The sequence below is a fragment of the Dromiciops gliroides genome, chromosome 6, assembly GCF_019393635.1.
Source record: "Dromiciops gliroides isolate mDroGli1 chromosome 6, mDroGli1.pri, whole genome shotgun sequence".
NCBI lineage: Eukaryota > Metazoa > Chordata > Mammalia > Microbiotheria > Microbiotheriidae > Dromiciops > Dromiciops gliroides.
Genome location: NC_057866.1, coordinates 156,284,180 through 156,303,403, shown reverse-complemented (window position 1 = coordinate 156,303,403; position 19,224 = coordinate 156,284,180). Strand labels below are relative to the sequence as shown.

The following is a 19,224-nucleotide window of genomic DNA, read 5'->3' as shown; positions in this document are numbered from 1 at the left end:
ATAGCCTGACTTTCACAGCCATACCTTGTGAGAAACACAGCTTTGTCTATATGGACCTTTGTCGGCAAGGTGACGAATATATGGCCAAATAGACTCTTTAGACAAATCACCTTGGCAGCTGAATGGAGGATGGATTGGAGTGGGGAGAAGCTTGAGAAACAGAAGGTTATGGCAATAGTTCAGCTGAGAAATAATGAGGTGATAAGGGTTTGAACTAGGGGATGACTACATGAGTAGAGAGAAGAGGGCTCCCCCATTTCTGATATTTGCTGTGTGTGAACTCACTGAGTTTCAAACCACATATGTGGCACTCAACATAATAAAGACCCTAAACCAAGGACATCATGACATCACTGAACTCCCAGATTCTTATTGGCCATCCCTGCCCCCTCCCCCAAATATTCTAGCAGAAACACTGCAGCAATCAACCTCCACTCTGTTCAGCTCTTCCTCTCACCTTGAGGCAGTGGGGGAGTGTGGAAGAGGCATATAAAGTACCAGAAGTTTCTTTTGTCTCAGACCTCAATTTTTGCTCCTATACAGACAGATCTTCCTTCTCTCCATCTTCTTCTTCTTCTTGAGGAGAGGAGGCATCTCTACCTGTCCTTATACTCTAAGGGAACCAACCGATACTTGTAAAGATTCCTTGGCATGGAAAAGTTCCTTGGCATGGCTTCTCAGGCAACAGTTTTATGCTGCATATATGAGTAGGCACGGGCAGAAAGGAAGAAAAGAAAAAATAAAGTAAGGAAAAAAAAGATTTGCCTCAGTGAGGCCCTGTCCTATATCATAATGCATTGTCTTTCAGCGGTTCTTTTAGAAGGCTTGGATGCATTGAATGCCTCTCTATTTATGTTGCTTCTCCACCCAATATCTTAATGTAAAGGTTTTGTCTCCTGGGGGTGTTCCTTGTTAAAGCCCTATTTAATACCTTCTACATGCAGGCATGAGCCCCTCTGGTCAGCTGTATCCTGGTCTTAAACATTAGCTGGGCACCTTGCAACATTTCCCCCAGAAGACTGAGGAAAACAGCTCTATCATCTATAGCAGGATTACGAGGGGGCTCCCTTTCCCACTTTTCTGGACCCCATCCAGAGGATATGCTTTGCTCTGATATTTCATAAAAAAAAAGACAATTCTAAGAATAAGTTTCCTCATTCCTAAAGTGAAATACCTGAACCACCTACCTTGCAGGGTTATTATGAGTAAAGTGCTTCATAAAACTTCAAGCATTTTATATTGTAGAGGATTTCTTAGCAATGGCCAATTGAGAATAAGTACAAGGTTCTGATCGTGGCTCATGTGTTAACACGGTGGTTGGGCTCCAGGAGTTGATGCTTTTCATTTGCATAAATTAGGACTCCCCTCAGTCACTACTCACTTCAGCCACTTCCATGGTTCATTGACACAGGTCACTTCTTTGTAAAGCAATCTAGACATATGACAAGGACAACAACAACTATGAACATTCGAAGTCAAGTCTATATTTCCTGTCAATGTCCCCATTTCCTTATTTTCTAATATTCTTCCTCTAACTAGTGCCTACTCCAATGCCATTTGGTTGCCAAGGACTCAGCATAAGTTGGGTTCAAATTCATTCAAAAATCCTTTATTGAGTGTCTACTGTATACAAGTCACTGTGGGTGGGTACTGGGAGTATAAAGACAAAGATGTAATGTTTCTAGCCTTAAAAGAGTTTTATTTTATTGGGTGGAGTGGAAGGTAGGGGATTGGATACAGAACGGTATAGATAATAAGTAGAATGAAATTTGGGGTGAGAGAAAGCATGATAAACTGGAATAGGAGATAAGACTCAGAAGTTTTGTTTTGTCTTGTTTTTGAAACTGAGCTTTTGGGAGTAATAAGGCTTGGATGTTAGCCAGTGCCAAGGCATGTTGAGAGTGGTAGGCCTATTATCCCTCTTCTTCTTCTCCTTCTTCCTTTTCATTTTCTTTCTGTTCTCCCTGGGGCTCAGTGGTCCAACAGGAAAAGCACTGGTTTGGATTTGAATCTTACCTATGGTGCTTACTATCTGTTTGATCTTGGGGAAAAAAAATTCATCTCCATGGGCATTAGTATCCTCATGTAAAACAAGGGGTTGGGGGCAGCTAGGTGGCACAGTGGATAAAGTACCAGCCCTGGATTCAGGAGGACCGTTGTTCAAACCCAGCCTCAGACACTTGGCACTTAGCAGCTGTGTGACCGTGGGCAAGTCACTTAGCCCTCATTGCCCTGCAAAAAGTTTTTTTTTTTAAATTTATTAATTAATTTATTTTTTTAGTGAGGCAATTGGGGTTAAGTGACTTGCCTAGGGTCACACAGCTAGTAAGTGTTAAGTGTCTGAGGCCGGATTTGAACTCAGGTACTCCTGACTCCAGGGCCGGTGCTCTATCCACTGTGCCATCTAGCTGCCCCCAAAAAGTTTTTTTAAAGTAAAAAAAAAAAAAGTGAAACAAGGGGATTGCACTGGATGTCCTCTAAGGTCCCTTTCTGCTCTAGTTTTTGCTCTTATGATTGTTTTCTGTTCTCCCTTTGTCCCTTTTTCTTTTCCTCCCTTCTTACCACCTCTGCTTTCTCTTTTCCTCTTCTTCCCTCCCTCCTCTATTTTCATGATCTTAGGTCTGGAAAATTTTATTTTTATTTTTTAAAATAGTAATAAACATTTTTATTTAAAGTTTTGAGTTCCCTCCCTTCATCCCCTCTGCCCTCCCTGAGGCAGTAAGCAATCAGATATAGGTTATACATGTGCAATTATATAAAACATTACCATATTAGTAATTTTGTATAAGAAAACTTGAATAAAGGAAAAAATGAAAGAAAGTGAAAAATAGCATGCTTCAGTCTGCGTTCAATTAATATCAGTTCTTTCTTTGGAGGTGGATAGTATGTTTCATCAATAGTCCTTTGGGATTGTCTTGGATCATTGTATTGCTGAGAATAGCCAAGTCATTCACAGTTCTTCATCAAATCATATTGCTTTCACTGTGCATGATGTTCTCCTGGTTCTGCTCACTTCACTGTACATCAGTTCATATGAGTCTTTCCGGGTCTGAAAAAAATCAACTTAGTACTTCTATCTAAGATTCTTCTTTTAGTTTCTGCAGCTACAAGATATAGAAATGAGTGGGACAAGATGCATTTTAAAAAGTGGAAGACTAAGGGCGAAACAACTTTGAAGATCCAAAAGATAATGCCAGGACTAGATTGGAATTTTCTGATGATGGAACAATGTCCAATATACTTGTAGTCTTGGTAGGAGACTGTGTTAGGTAATAATCTTCCAGGGAGCCATAGCCCTGTGCCGGATGTCCATGAGGTAGACAGGAGAAGGAAGGCACTTCTGTCTATACCCTCTCCTCAGTCACAGAATCAAATAAATGCAATATTGGAAAGGACCTCAAAGGCTTTCTCGTCCAGCTCATATCCATAAAGGACCCCTCCCCCAATTTCTTCCTTGACTTGACCAGAAGACCTGTAAGGGGGAAAATTCTTCTTCCTGAGGTAAATTTTAGATTCACTTAAGTTTTGGATAGCTCTGATGGCTATGATGTATTGTTTCTTATATTGAATCTAAATCTGTCTCCGCAAAGGCTATCCATTGCTCTAGATTGGCCTCATGGGGCCAAGCAGAAGAAAAAGAATCCATCTTCCATGTGATAACCTTTCAAGTACATGAAAGTAGTTATTATATGACCTTTAAGTCACCTCTTCTCTACTGCAATAATCTGTAGTCCCTTAACAAAACTTCACATAGAATGATAGGAAATCGCTTAAAGATCTCTCTGCTTATGACTTATCCATATGACCTTTGTCATGCTAGGTTTCTGTTTTCTCATTTTTAAAAAAGAGCTGGACATCTACTTCAAGATACTGAGACCCAGATGAGGGAAAAAATGAGCAAACAATTCCATTAGATTTTATTGTTTGCTACCTACTTGGGGATGAAGAATATTTTTGATAAGATGCCTTCTAAATATGAACGGTATAGTTAGGTGATGCAGTGAATAGAGCAGTGGAATTGAAATCAGGAAGACTCATCTTCATGAGTTCAAGTATGGTCTCAGGCACTGACTAGCTGTGTGACCCTAGGCAAGTCACTTAACCCTATTTGCCTCAGTTTCTTCATCTGTAAAATGAAGTAGAGAAGGAAATGGCAAATCACTCCTATATCTTTGCCAAGAAAATCCAAAACAGGGTCATGAAGAGTTGGACATGACTGAAATGACTGAAAAACAATAAAAATATGAACAAGATTGCACAAGAATTATATGAAAAAAGTGTTACTTAGTGGATAGAGGGTTGGAATCAAGGAGACTTGGCTTCAAATCCTTCCTCTAGCACTTAGTACCTATATGGCCATGTAGAAATCATTTAACCTTTCTTTCCTCATCTGAAGAGTGGGGGATGACACATGTATTAAGGACAGTATGGTATAGTTGCAAGAACTTTGACTCTGGACTTGTAGGACCTAGGTTAAAATAATTCCTCTCACCTTGTGTGACTTTGGGCAAATAAATTAACCTCTCTCTGTCCTCCATTTCTTCATTCATAAAACAAAAGGGTTTGAGTTAGATTTCATTGAGGTCCCTCTGATTCTGTCACCTTACTTCAGGGTATCATGAGGTTCAAATAAAATGATGTGTACAAAACATTCTTTAAACTTTAAAAATGTTATGTAAATGTCAATTATTATTTCAGTGCCTTGAAAGTAATAAGAACTTAATCAACACTGCTATATTATTGAAATGTGTTGTTCACTGTATTTTTTTTTTGTGGGGCAATGAGGGTTAAGTGACTTGCCCAGGGTCACACAGCTGGTAAGTGTCAAGTGTCAGAAGTTGGATTTGAAATCAGGTCCTCCTGAATGCAGGACTGGTGCTCTATCCACTGTGCCACCCATCTGCCCTTGTTCACTGTATTATATTGAATATGAGACAGATGGGTTCTTTCTGTCCATCAAAGATCCAGGTCACAAGATGCCACAAGAAGGCATGTGTTACTACACATATAGACAGATTTTCTGTTATTTCTATTATTTGTCCTTGATATTTTGGTTTGGTTTGGTTTCTATTCTTTCACTGTTTATGGGTACACTAGCTTTAGTATCTGAGTTGTTCATTCTTGGCAGATCTTTACTGTGTTAAGGAGGGCCATCACCTATTTGGAATTTTAGGTTTTTGTTTTGTTTTGTTTGTTTTTGGTTTTGTTTTGTTTTTTTTCCTCAAGTGGAGAGGATACTATCAGGAGATGGAGTGTGTATCTAGGAAAGCATACATTAAATAATACTTTTTTCTGTGTGGATTAGGCCATAAATAGGTTACCCCCTTCATGTAATTGTGAGATGATTCCATTTTTTCTTTTATAGAGATACCCATTTGCGCCACCTAGCTGCCCCTCCTTTATGTTCTAACTAAAATCAGGCCTTCCATAGGGAGCCTTTCCCATCCATCCCCTTTTATTTCTAGAGCCTTCCCTCTGCTGTTTATCCTGTATATAATTCTTTTGTACTTATTTGCATGTTGTCTCTCCTTTGAGATACTGAACTTCTTGAGGGCAGAAACTGTCTTTTGCCTCTTTTTGCAACCTCGGTCATGAGTACACTACCCAGCACATGTTTGGTGCCTAATAAATGCTTATTGACTGACTCACTCTACGCATCTGTTAAGTTGTTTTCTAAAGAATAAGTGGAATCATCCTTCTTTCTCCTCAAGATGCTTCAATGGCAGTCCATTGCTTCTGGAATTAAACACAAACTGCTCAACCTCTAAAGCCATTTACAGTCTGGCTACAAGCTCTGTTCAGGTTGATTACACATTACTTCCTCTAAGGTCAGATCCCATTAGCCCATTTCCTGCTCCCTATCCACCCTATTCCATCTCCCACCTCCTTGCCTTTGCATAGGCTATCCTCAAGTCTGGGAATGCTCCCCCTGCTCATTTCTGTCTCTTAGAATCCTTAACCTCCCTTCAAGACCCTGTGAAAGTGCTACCTCCTACAAGGGGCCTTCCCTCATTTCCCCAATCATGAGTGCTCTACCTCCTACCTATGGGTACTCCCCACCCCCTTCACCAGAAGCGGGTGTAAGTAGAGAGACATTGTTTTCATTTTTGTCTTTGTCTACCCGGCATTGGTGTATAGTTGCTTACTAAATAAAGACATTTTGAATTGCGTTGTGTTACATTTCTTTTTATCCTGGCTTGACACAAACCATGGAGATTTTAGTTTATAATGTTCATGAAAGAAAGGGGTGTATGGAAGCTGAGTGGGTCTTTATACTTGTCTGGAAGGCAGTACAGAACATATTTTCCACTCTTTCCCCATGAGCCCCCCCATCTCATTTCTATAATATTCATCCATATTTTTTTTTCCTATCAAGGTGAAGGATCCTTGCTCTTTAAGAAAGCTGGGAGGTGATTCCAAGTACAAATTTTTTCCAAGGGTCTTCAGGTAGGGAGGTGAGCTTGATTATAAGGGCTCTGTTAACAGAGGAGAAGGAAAGGGGAAAGTGGAGGAGCTCTGAGGAGAGAGCTTCCTAGGTCTGGAGAGTGAGCAGTTCACCAAAGTAGACTCATTAATGATTAAACAGAGAGGTTGAACTGACACCAGATGAAGGCAGTTGTAAAACAGCACCTGTCCTTTTTCCTTTCCAAGGCCACCTAGAAAATAAAGGTGTGTTTGTTCTTGCCCCCCCCAGGTCCGTACCAGTGTCCTGCCTGAGAACAAGGAGCCTCGGTCAGATGTTGGTGTAAGTATTTCTTAGCCCTCCCAGGGTACACAGACATTTCCAACCTAATTGTTCCCATCTTCTCTGGCTCTATGCCTGGGGGCTGACAAATGTGATGGAGTTCAATTAACAGGGTGGGAGCTGGCACGGTGATTCCTGAATTATGCTGAATTCATGTCTTGTCTCTTGGAAATCCATCTTCAAGTGAGTGCTCACAGAAACTGGTCCAGCTGGCCAGGAGTAGTCCCATCAATTACCCTGCAGGCAACCCACACTTGCTTCCTAGGCCAGATTCCCACCACAGTTGGGGACTGGTGAGATTGCAGATGTGAACTGGGGTGACTCTCATTTCCTCTGCCTGCTGCTTAATCGCTGGTGTGGAGAGTCAGGAGATGGGCAGCTCTGGCCTCACCCCCTGGCATGCTACTACTGCACCAGAGCTCACGACTATACTGCACTGCCAAGGAAAAGGAGCCTTTAGGTCTGGGGAGAGAAAACTAACCCCCAAAGCAGTATTAAAGAAAGACTTCCCTAGAGATCAGATTCCATCCCTGCCTCCGTTTGCTGCACACACCCCTTCTCCTTTCCTCTCTCTCCATACCCTTTGTTCCAGCCAAACTGATCTACTCCTTGGCCTGAACATACATCCCTTGCCCTTTCCTTTGCTCATCCAGTGGTTGGAATGCCCTCCTTCCCTCCCTTTAAAGCCTGTCATGAGCTGGCTGAGGCTGGTTGTATTTTACTACAGCTCACAGGCTTCACCTTCTCTCCTCCTTCTTCTGTTTGCTTTTTGACATCTGTCACCTGTGCTTTGCATGACCTGTCCTTGAAAATTGGAATTCTCTCCCTTTCACTTCCACCTCATAGAAACCCTAGGTCCCTTCCAGACTCAGTGTAGGCAATACCTCTATCCATAAAGCTTTCCTTAAGCACCCTCTTTCCTGAATTGTTAGTGCTCCCCTCTCCATCCCTAATTTCTCTCTGTTTTTATATGCATATCCACTTATTATATATATCTTTTATATAAACTTTTCCCCCCCATACCATTTAAGCTCTTTGAGGGTATTTTTTTCCTTAAAATCCCTATTGTCTATTAATGCTACCTTGGACCACAAACTCAGAATGAATTAAGAATATTTCTTGGGGGGCAGCTAGGTGGCGCAGTGGATGGAGCACTGGCCCTGGAGTCGGGAGTGCCTGGGTTCAAATCCGGCCACAGACACTTAACACTTACTAGCTGTGTGACCTTGGGCAAGTCGCTTGACCCCAATTTCCTCACCAAAAAAACCCCAAAAAAACCAAAAAAAAGAATATTTCTTGGCAACCAAAAACAAACAAACAGATACAGACTTTTGTAGTAGAGATCCAAAATGAGGAAAGTGATAGTCCCCTTGTACTCTCCTCTGGTCAGACTAGATCTGGGTGTTCTGGATACCACATTCATGAAAGGACATTGCCCAACTAGAACACTTCCAGAGTGGCCTCCATGACAGTGACAAGTGAGAGACCTGAAGACAATGCTGTATAAGGATTGGTTGAAAGAAGTGGGAAAGTTTAGCCTAGAGAAGAGAAGATTTGAAGGGTGGAGTCGTGATACTTGCCTTCAAATGTTTGGAGGACTGTCACATGAAAGGATTAAGAAGGATTTTTGAGATGACTCAAAGGGGAAGAACTAGGCACAATGGGTGGGTGTATAGAGGTAGATGTCAGCTCCATGTGAAAAACTTCCACATGATTAGACTTGTCCTAAAATGGAATGGATTGTCTTGGGGAGCGCTGAGCTCCCCATCATTAGAGTTTCTACAGTACTTGTTCACAATATTGTAGAGGAGATTTTTCTTAGAATATAGGTAGCATGTGATCTCCTCTGTGGGCCCTTCAAACTCTGTGACTGCTTCTTATGAATATAATGTGATTATTTTGAATATTAATTCTAATTCTGTGCTTTAATACCTTGATTCTCCTGTCTAGTCAGGGATGTGTATTCCATCTAATGGCACTGAAGGGATGCTTATTTTAGCGTCTGCACTTCTTCCTCCCTGTCATCCATTGTCAGAGTGCCTACGCTCCCTTGTAATCCTTTTAGACTTCTGGGAAATCAGGTCACCCTGCTTACTAGCACTTGCTAGCAGTAAATAAACTGGAGGGGCTCCCTCTGTTGATTAAAGAGTTTAAGCTTTTGCGTACCACCTTTGTGACATCTCTTTGGTTGCTCAGGTTGACTTTGCCAGCCCAGTTCCAGTTTTTCACTGTTTTTTTGGTTATCATATGAGATGGATAACTGAGGTGATGGTTAAAGGATTTCCAGGTAGTTGAGTTATTGGTCTGTTTAGTTTACAAGGAGGCTCTTTGTTGAATGACCAACACAAAGAGTTCCTGTTTGGGTATGTTTTGATATTCTGGATTTTGCTTCTCAGACCTATTGTGTGACCTTGAGGAAGTGCTGTAGAGATTATAAATTTCAGCGAAAGTGCTAAAGCTGCATTGGTAAAGGGAGTTACTTCATCTGAGAATTCCCTACATGGGTCTGATCCTCTTGCATCCTTAAATTTTGTTGACAATAGCAGGAAATGTTGTAATTATTGTTTGTCCTTCATCACCAAAGAGGATCATGACATCGGGCTGATGTCATAACTTGTACTGAATTGGATTTAAGTGATGGAGGGCTGTGCAAGGTCACCAGCCTTGATTCTCTCCTCCAGAGCCATCTGGGTCAAGTGGCAAGATACCTTATCAGGACAACTAGAGATGGACCCAGATGTTTCAGGCAATTGGGGTTAAATGACTTGCCCAGAGTCACATAGCTAGTAAGTGTGTGAGGTGAGATTTGAACTCAGGTCTTCTTGACTCCAGGGACAGTGCTCTATCCACTGTGCTACCTAGCTGCCCCAGCAAGAAACAAAGTTGACTTGGAGAAAGGGTGGGAAAATAATAAATTTAGTCAAGGTCAATGCAAATCTTAGGAAATAGGTGCCATGTTTATGGAGTTGATTTGTTAGGGAAAAAAAATTGTATGGGGCAGCTAGGTGGTGTAGTAGGTAAAGCACTGGCCTTGGATTCAGGAGGACATGGGTTCAAATTCAGCCTCAGACACTTGACACTTACTAGCTTTATGACCCTGGGCAAGTCACTTCACCCTCATTGTCCTGCAAAACAAAACAAAACAACGTAGGACTAAAGGTCAATAAATAAAATACCAGATTGTGTAAGGTAAATTGTTGCATGAAATGGTAGGAAAAGCATGTGATTCTTGGGAGTACCAGGTTTGAATACCTGTTTGACTCTACCTGAGAGACCAAGGGTAATTCAATTGAACAACTATTAAGTTTCTACTATATGTAAGTACTATATGAAGTGAAGACATATCTTTGAATGGGAAAATGCTCTCAAGGAGCTTCCATTCTATTGAAGAGAATCGCAGCCACTGAGTTGAAAAAAGACTAAATGACAGAAACTAATTTCATGAAGGGATGAAAGTATAAACAATGGGGTCAGTCACAAAAGGCCTCCTGTACCTGAACTTGATACCTGAACTTCAAGGGTCACTTCAATTCTTTGGCCTTCTTTTCTTCTATAAAACGAAGGAGGCCTCCCCCAAGGAGCTTTCTCTCATTCTTTTAATCTTGAGGCTGGATTGAGGCCTCTTAATTTAAGAACTGGGCTCATGCAGGGAATTATCACAGCCCTGATGGAGTGGGAAGGCTGGGTCATAGTGGAGTTCAGTTTTAGTGAGCAATCTGAGTATCTCTAACATTAACAGAACCACTTCACGGAGCCAGTAGGATAAATTGTTTATCTGCACACTCCTCAGAGAGAGGTCATGGAATGAGACAGCTATCCTCCTCTTCCTCCCCCAGACTCTATATTACTCTCCAGGCAGGTGAGTGATGGAAACCATGCATCAGGCAATTTAATGTTCATCTGCTGCAGGGTCTTTAAAACAGATTATAATTGTGAGAGCTCAAGAAAGTCAAGGGACAGAGTGTGCAGCAGATATATATATATATATATATATGATCTTAAGGAAAAGACTTGGCCACCTGCCACTGAAATATATCTTCACTTGGTTCTCAGTTGGATTTCTCACAGAACTAAGTTGATTTTGAGTTGAGATAGGGTTTCATAGGATCATAGCATTTTCATACATTCATAGAAGCATAGGATTCAGAATGGGAAAGTCCCTTGAAGATCAGCATCTATCATCACTTCCCTTCCTCCCCATTATATAGAAGAAACTGAATCCTCGGGGTGGGGGTGGGGGACACCCAATCCCCTGATTTTAGAGATAAGGAATCCAAAGCCTCTCAGAAGGTTAGGTGATTTGTCCAAGGACATACAAATAGTGTAGTGCTGAATTGGTCCCGGAACCCACTTCTCTAAACTCATGGAGCAATATTGTTTTTACCTTGCAAAGACTTTCCCTCCCTGACTCTCTGAATCTCTGGGTCTCTGTATTCCTCCTCCCCCATCTCTCTCAACGCCTTTCTTTCCTATCTTTTCCTCTTTCTTTTGCTCTTCTCTGTATCTCCATGTTCTTTGTTTCTTCTTTTGATCTCATCTTCTTCAGATGAGGAAACTGGAGTCTCAAAGAGGTTGTTATTCCTATCTAGAACTCAAGGTCAGGCTGTTGGAGTCCACGAGCTACCACCACTAAAATTTCACAGGAAAAAAGTAAAAAGCCTGAGGAAGTGTGTCTTGGTTCATATTAAGCTGTTTTCCCTTGTTTTTATACATCCAGGCATTACTGACAAGGTTTGCTCTAATCCTGACAATTTTTTCTAAATAAAATTAAATTGTTTTCATTTTAGAATGATACTTAAATTTCTAAAATATGGTGCAGAAGGGTGATATTTCAGTGATTTAGTTTTCATCATCTGCATTATCTTTTTTTTTTTAGCAACAAACATATATTTTATTTTTTCCAGCTACATATAAGGATAGTTTTCAACATTCATTTTCATAAGATTTAGAGTTCCACATTTTTCTCCCTCCCTTTCCTCCCCACTACACAAGATTTCAACCAGGTTATATATGTATAATCTTCAAGTGTTCTTTTTATCAGTTCTTTCTATGGGGGTGCATAGTAAGCTTCCTCATTAGTTCCTTTGGATTGTCTTGAATCATTGAATTGCTGAGAGTAGTTAAGTCATTCACAATTGCTTATTGAACAACACTGCTGTCTCTATGCACAATATCCTCCCAGCTCTGTTCACTTTACTATACATCGATATTCATTAGTCTTTCCAGGTTTTTCAGGGATCATCCTGTTTGTCATTTTCTGTAGCATAAGACCATTCCACTACAATCATATAGCACAGCTTTTTCCATCATTCTTCAGTTGATGGACATTCCCTTGATTTTCAATTCTTAGCCTCCACCAAGAGTTGCTATAAATAGTTTTTGTACAATTTTTCCCCCTTTTCTCTTTTTCATGATTACTATTGTTAACTGTTTCCCTTCCATCTTCTTCCCTTCCCCATGATAATTATTCTATTTTCCATCTTCCTTCATCCTATCACTCTTCAAAAGGGATTTGCTTCTGTGTGTCCCCTCCCCCACTCTGCCCTTCCTTCTTTTGCCCCTCTCTCTCTCTTTTTTTTTTTTTAGTGAGGCAATTGGGGTTAAGTGACTTGCCCCGGGTCACACAGCTAGTAAGTGTTAAGTGTCTGAGGCCGGATTTGAACTCAGGTACTCCTGACTCCAGGGCTGGTGCTCTATCCACTGCCCCACCTAGCTGCCCCTGCCCCTCTCTCTTTATCCCCTTCACCTCCTATTTTCCTGCTGGGTTAGAGAGATTACTCCACTTAATTAAGTGTGTACATTATTCCCTCCTTGAGCCAATTCTAATATTGAGGTCTTTGAGCCAATTCTGATGAGTGTTAGAGACTCATTTACTGCCTGATTTAATAGATTACTCCACCCATTTGGATGTATGTGTTAGTCCCTCCTTGAGGCAGCTCTGATGAGTTTAAGGTCTTTGAGCCTTTTCTGATGAGTATAAAATTCATTTACTGCCCTGCTCCTCTCCCATCTCTTCCCCCACTCCAAAAGCCTTTTCCTGTTTCTTTCATGTAGAATTTCACCTCTGCCCTTCCCCCTCCCCCAGTGCATTCCCTTCACCCCTCAATTTAATTCTAAAGATGTCATCACCTAGTTAGGTGACACAGTGGACAAAGTATCACCCCTGGAACCAGGGGCATCCCAGCCAAAATTCGGCCTCAAACACAAGACAGTTGCCCACTGTTCAACCCCAGGTATGTCCCCCAGCTCCAATTTTTTATAGTTCTCTAGGGTCTTGTATTTGAAAGTCAAATTTGCCATTCATTTCAGGTCTTTTCATCACAAATATCTGAAAGTCTTCTTTTTGATTAAAGTCCCATTTTTTTCCGCTGAAAGATTATGCTGAGTTTTGCTGGGTAGGTGATTCTTGGTTGTAATCCCATTTCCTTTGCCCTTTGGAATATCATATTCCATGCCCTCCGGTCCTTTAATGTAGAAGCAGCCAGATCTTGTGTTATCCTGACTGGGGCTCCACAGTACTTGAATTCTTCCTTTTTGGCAGCTTGCAATATTTTCTCCTTGACCCGAGAACTGTGGAATTTGGCCATAATATTCCTAGGAGTTTTCCTTTTGGGATCTCTTTCTGAAGGTGATTAGTATATTCTTTCAATTTCTATTTTAGCTTCTTCTAGAATCTCAGGGCAATTTTCCCTGAGAATATCTTAGAAGATGGTGTCTAATCTTCTTCCTTGATCATGGTTTTCAGGTAGACCAATAATTTTCAAATTATCTTTCCTGGACCTATTTTCCAGGTCAGCAGTTTTTCCCAGAAGATATTTCACATTGCCCTCTATTTTTTTATTCATTTGCATTTACTTTATTGTGTCTTGGTTTCTCATAAAGTCACTGGCTTCCTCATTCTTAGGCAATTATTTTCATCAGAGAGCTTTTGTACCTCCTTTTCCATTTGGCCAATTTGACTTTTCAAGCTGTTGACTTTTTTTCTCATGTCTTTCCTGCATCACCCTCATTTCTCTTTCCATTTTTTCCTCTACCTCTCTAACTTTATCTTCAAAGTCCTTTTTGAGCACCTCTATAGCTTGAGACCAATTCGTATTTTTCTTGGAAGATTTAGATATAGGGGTCCTGGTGTTGACATCTTTCTCTGAGGGTGCCTCTTGGTCTTCCTTGTTACTGAAGAAACTTTCTATGGTACTCACCTTTCTCTGTCTGCTCATCTTGCCTTTCTTTTACTTGACTTTTAGCTCCTTAAAGTGGGGCACTGTTTCCAGGCTGCAGTATCCCAAGCTTAAGAAGTCCCAGGTTGGTATGATTTAAGGAGAATCAGGTTCTTCACTTACCTGGCCTCTTTCCTGGTCTGTAGATGACCCCAGACCAACTTGCTAATCAACCAGCTTTGTGTGTTGTGGTTCTTAGCTCCAAGGAGCCTGTGCCCCTCCCCCACCTGAGCCACTGCTACTCAAGCCTACCTTCTGGTTCTCAGCAGGGGTGAAAAATCCAGGTTCTGCCTCAGCACCAGCATAGATCCCTTTAGTCTCCCCCCTGCCTAAGGCTCAGCCCTTTCACCAGACTATGAGCTTAGTTCCAGACAACACTGACGCTTCAGCTGATTCAGAGGCTCTGGGACATCTCCTTCTCTGGTGAGGACTTCCTGAGACTGGATCTGTGTCAAGGTGACTATGGGGTTGGGCTTGACTCCTGTATCAGCACAGCAGCTCCCTCCTTCTGACCTTCCAAGCTGTTCTTGGTTAGAAGATGATTTCAGCACATTCTTCTGTGAGTTTTGCTGCTCTGGGCATTTTCCTATGGTGTTATTTGGATGTGTTTTGGAGTGGTTGTGTCATGAGTTCAAGAGCTCACTGCTTTTCCTCTGCCATCTTGGCTCTGCTCCTGTGGACCCATCTGCCTTATCTTAAGTGTCTCATAGAAATCCAGCTCCAGAGGAAGATGTTTCCGCTTGCTTTTTTTTTTTTAGTGGGTCAATGAGGTTTAAGTGACTTGCCCAGTGTCACACAGCTAGTAAGTGTCAAGTGTCTGAGGTTGGATTTGAACTCAGGTCCTCCTGAATCCAGGGCTGGTGCTTTATCCACTGCACCATCTAGCTGCTGCCTCCACTTGCTTTTTTAATTTTATAACAAACCCTTAACACATTGGAATGGATGCCTAATTTTGTCTCCCCCGCTTTCATTTTGATTTTTTTTTCTCTTCCAAAAATCACAGGAATGTTTGCTTCAAAGTGAAATCATAGCTATGCAGAGCCTGTAGAATCACTTAAGAAGGGAAACCAATTATTTGATATCATACACAGACCCCCAAGTTATTTGGCTGAATGTGATTTGTTAAAAACAGAAACCAAAGCTGGATTTGCTCTGTCTGGTGTAGTGAAAAGACTAAATTTAGAATAATATGCTACAGGAGAGGAGGGGACTTTAGGAATCAGTGTGCCAGTCCTCCCTCATTTTAGTGATGAAGAAACTAAGCAAGGCACACTGGTGCCTGCTCAGAGGTGAAGTCAGGCCTGAGTCACCTTAACTGACTGGAGACACTTACCTGAAGTCACTTACCTTACGTGAAATGAGTAACAAACTTGTGATTTGAACCCATGTTCAGGACACTTTTTGCTATATTAGTCAAAAGACCTAGATTCAAGACCCAGATGAATTGCTTTGTACTAGTGTTCTCACTTTGGCAAAGTCACTCGATATTTCTAAGCTTCACTTTTCCCACCCATGAAATGATAACAGTAATAGGTGACCTGTCCACATCATGTATACTATGAGAATTTGGTGATATAAGACAGGTAAAAATGAATTATATAACTTGAAAGAATTAAACCATCATTTTAATTTATATAATAACTAACACTTTAGAGGTGATATAATACAGGAGAAAGACGGGTTAAAATTCTGGTACTGCCACATGCTACATTGTAATCTTAGTCAAGTCATTATATATTTAAGGTCCTTAATTTCCTCATCTGGAAAATGAGGTGGTTAGATTAGATCAGGAAAAGAAAATTCCTTAGAATACTGTTTTAAGATATATGAAAAAAAATATATGCATTACAAAGGAAATCAATTATATTGAAATACAACTACCAAATTATTTTCTTTTTGCTTTGTTGTTTGTTTGTTTGTTTTTTTTTCTTCAGGGCAACAAGGGTTAAGTGACTTGCCCAGGGTCACACAGCTAGTAAGTGTCAAGTGTCTGAGGTCGGATTTGAACTCAGCTCCTTCTGAATCCAGGGCTGGTGCTTTATCCACTGCATCACATAGCTGCCTCCATATATATATTTTGGTTTTGGTGAGGCAATTTGGGTTAAGTGACTTGCCCAGGGTCACACAGCTAGTAAGTGTTAAGTGTCTGAAGCCAGATTTGAACTCAGGTCTTCCTGACTACAGGGCCAGTGTTCTATCCACTGTGCCACCTAGCTGCCCCCTAAAAAATATATATTTTTAAAGAAGCTCATGGACCCTTTAAAAATTGATCCACAGATCCGGACCCTAGATTTGTAGTCTGAACTATATGGACTCCAGTTCTTTATCTGTGATCCAAGTAATGTCCAAACAATGCCTCCTCTGATTTGAAAGAGTTCCACTATATAGTGCCATTTATAGCATTACATTTAGGTAGTGATATTATGTTTGTGTCAAGCTCTCTGTTTTTCTTCATGGTCCACTATACCCCTACCAATGACTGTGGTTGAAGAGAAGCTATGTAGTCATCAGTCTTCCACAAAGCATGGGCTTTTCAGATGATGTTTCATCACCTGAGTACAGCCTGCCCCGTTGTCAGTGTGTGTTGTTGTCTGCAAAGCTGCCTTAGAATAAATACGTTGGCATGCTGTTGCTATTTGGAAGCAACCACCCTGGGAGTCTCTCATTACTACATTCCAGACTGGCCTGTCTATTGCTTGGATTAGCCAGTGACTTGCATTCCTATGACAACATTTATAGATGTCCTTCAGCTGTTTCTCAGCCATCTATACCTTCAAGAGATAGACTTAATGTTATGCCATTTTGTAACAGAGTCCAGTCTCTGAACGGAGTCCATTCTCTGGTTCTCTGATACTTTGGAGTTCAAGTCAACCTGTTGATTTTGATTTGGTACCCAAGGTAAGAGTCTCAAATGATAAGGCAAGTTTCACTCTCCACAACAGCATAGCCTCAATCTGCTCTCAGTATATGGGCTTTCTCACTGAAATTCTTGCCCTGAAATTCTATGATACTTAAGTGGCTGTGGAAAGGTTATAGGCAGGCCTACATGTAAAGTTATTCAGGATCCAGTGGGCTGTGCAATGAGAAAAACCAACCTGGGCTGCTTCTTCTTTTCCATTTCTTTATTATGCGGCTTATAGTCTAATTGAGGGAGGAGGTGGGGAAATAATAATGATGCAAGGAAAAATGAGACATCCAGGCTAAGTTCTATGAACCATCTGAAGAGAGAAAGCTCACTTTCTTGTGGAGGCAGAAGGGTCAAGGAAGGCATCATGGAGCAAGTGACAGTTGATGAGTCCATTCGAGGCCTAGAGGAAAACACAAACAAATGTAGACCCGGAGAAGGCAAATTGAGAACAGAGCATGGAAAGGCTACTCTAGAGGTTGGAACATTCAATCAGTAAAAGGGAGTCACATGAGATAAGCTTGGAGAGGCAGGTCACATTTGTATTTCTTTGTCCCTTAGGTCAATTTTCAACAATGAATAGACCCAACTTTTCCTTCAACTACAAGTCTCCTCTTTTCCTTCATTCTCTGTTATGACTTCCTAATACTTGCTGCTCAACATGTCAGCCTCTTGGTGTGTGATAATGCCTCAGAAACCAGATCTTCTATATTAGTTTATCCCTTTCCATACTGTTCATCAGCAAACTTTTCTGTTGATGTTGCTTTCCATTCTCTAAAGGAACCTAATAGGTTTCCTGAAGTCCATTCCCCTACTCAAAACAGAGCTGAGAACGAATTGTTGTGTCAAAAAGGCAGCATTGGGGCAGCTAGATGGCGCAGTGGTTAAAGCACCGGCCCTGGATTCAGGAGTACCTGAGTTCAGATCCGGCCTCAGACACTTGACACTTACTAGCTGTGTGACCCTGGGCAAGTCACTTAACCCCCATTGCCCCGCAAAAAAAAAAAAAAAAAAAAAAAAAAAAGGCAGCATTGACCCCTTGTAGTGTGTTAGAAGAAGGAAGATTATTAATGGAATCAGTAATACGGAATATTGGAGTTTTCTTGTTTATACCTTAACCTTGATGAGAGACTTTATCGTATGCCTTAATAATGTGATTTGGGGATCCAAGGTAAGCAGGATATTAAAGGAAAATGAAAGGTTTTCTTCTCCCGAAGAAAAAAAACGACAAACAATTTAGAGATTTATTCTTTACATTATGAGGTGAGCACTGTGGAAGCTAATAGCAGTAGCTAGTCAGCGTGTATTATGACAGGTCAAAACAGCAATTGGACAAAATGCAGTTAGATGAGCAGAATTCTTTTTATTTGTCTTGGAATGAAAATGTTCCATGCTAGTATCGAAATAACAAAGGAAATGAATGCTTAACAACATTACTATAAATGGGGGGCTGGGGGGAGAGGATAGAACATTTCTATTTATAACTTGCAGAGTCCCACATAAAAATAACTCCAGCTCACCAATTGGTTCCTAAATGGAGTGCAAATCCATCACTGCTGCTGCTGCTGCTGCTGTTGCTACAGCTGCTGGCAGGATTTTGAGGAATCCTCATAGCAAGGAGGAACAGTGAATGGGTAAAAACTCAAGTTCCTTACTTCTTTTCCCTTAGTTCTCAAAGAAGGGGGTTGAAGAAATTAAAAGTTCCTGGAGGCTGGGCATTTTCTAGCTCTCCATTCCACAGGTGGTTCATCTATTTGTTTCTAATGAAAAAGATACATTCCTGCCTCCCCAAATTGAGCTTAACAATTTAGTCAATAAGTGTGTCTGTGATCTATGAATGTATGTGGCAGGATAATAGATCAAGTCAGTCAGTCGGGCTCCAAATTGATGTTTCTTACATGCTTCCTAAGACGAATTTTATATGATTGTGGCTCAAAAAGAAAGTCTGAAAATTAATAATGTGTTCTTGTTCTCTCTCTCTCTCTCTCTCTCTCTCTCTCTCTCTCTCTCTCTCTCTCTCTAGCGGAGCTTCTTGGGCTGTGCTAGTTTTAAAGTAGGGGACCTGCTGAAATCGAAGGAGCAACTGCTAACCCTTAGCCTAAGGTAGGTTTCTTTGTCTCTAATAAACCCTTTAAAACATTTTACCCATCATGATATTCTCTCACTACTGGTCTATTGTGTGTGGAGATTACAAGAGGCACGCCAGTGGATTAGATGCTACTTTTTAGGTGCCTGCTTTCTTCCCTTAAAACCGAGTTAAGTTGACATGGCAGTTATTTCAGTCCATGGGTCAAGTCAGAGAACATTGCCGACTCAGATGATATAGGAGGGTTAACGCCCTTTTAAGCTATTTACAG

At 41.1% G+C, this 19,224-nt stretch overlaps 1 protein-coding gene across 3 annotated transcripts in view; it reads left to right on the top strand.

The window, feature by feature from the left end:
* INPP4B (inositol polyphosphate-4-phosphatase type II B) overlaps positions 1 to 19,224 on the top strand; it is a 965,936-nt gene that overhangs the window by 592,304 nt on the left and 354,408 nt on the right. For all 3 annotated transcript variants that reach the window (XM_043973131.1, XM_043973128.1, XM_043973129.1), the window contains 2 exons: positions 6,695 to 6,745; positions 18,891 to 18,970. In XM_043973131.1, coding sequence (XP_043829066.1) covers positions 6,695 to 6,745; positions 18,891 to 18,970 — 131 coding nt within the window. The remainder of the gene's footprint in view (positions 1 to 6,694; positions 6,746 to 18,890; positions 18,971 to 19,224) is intronic.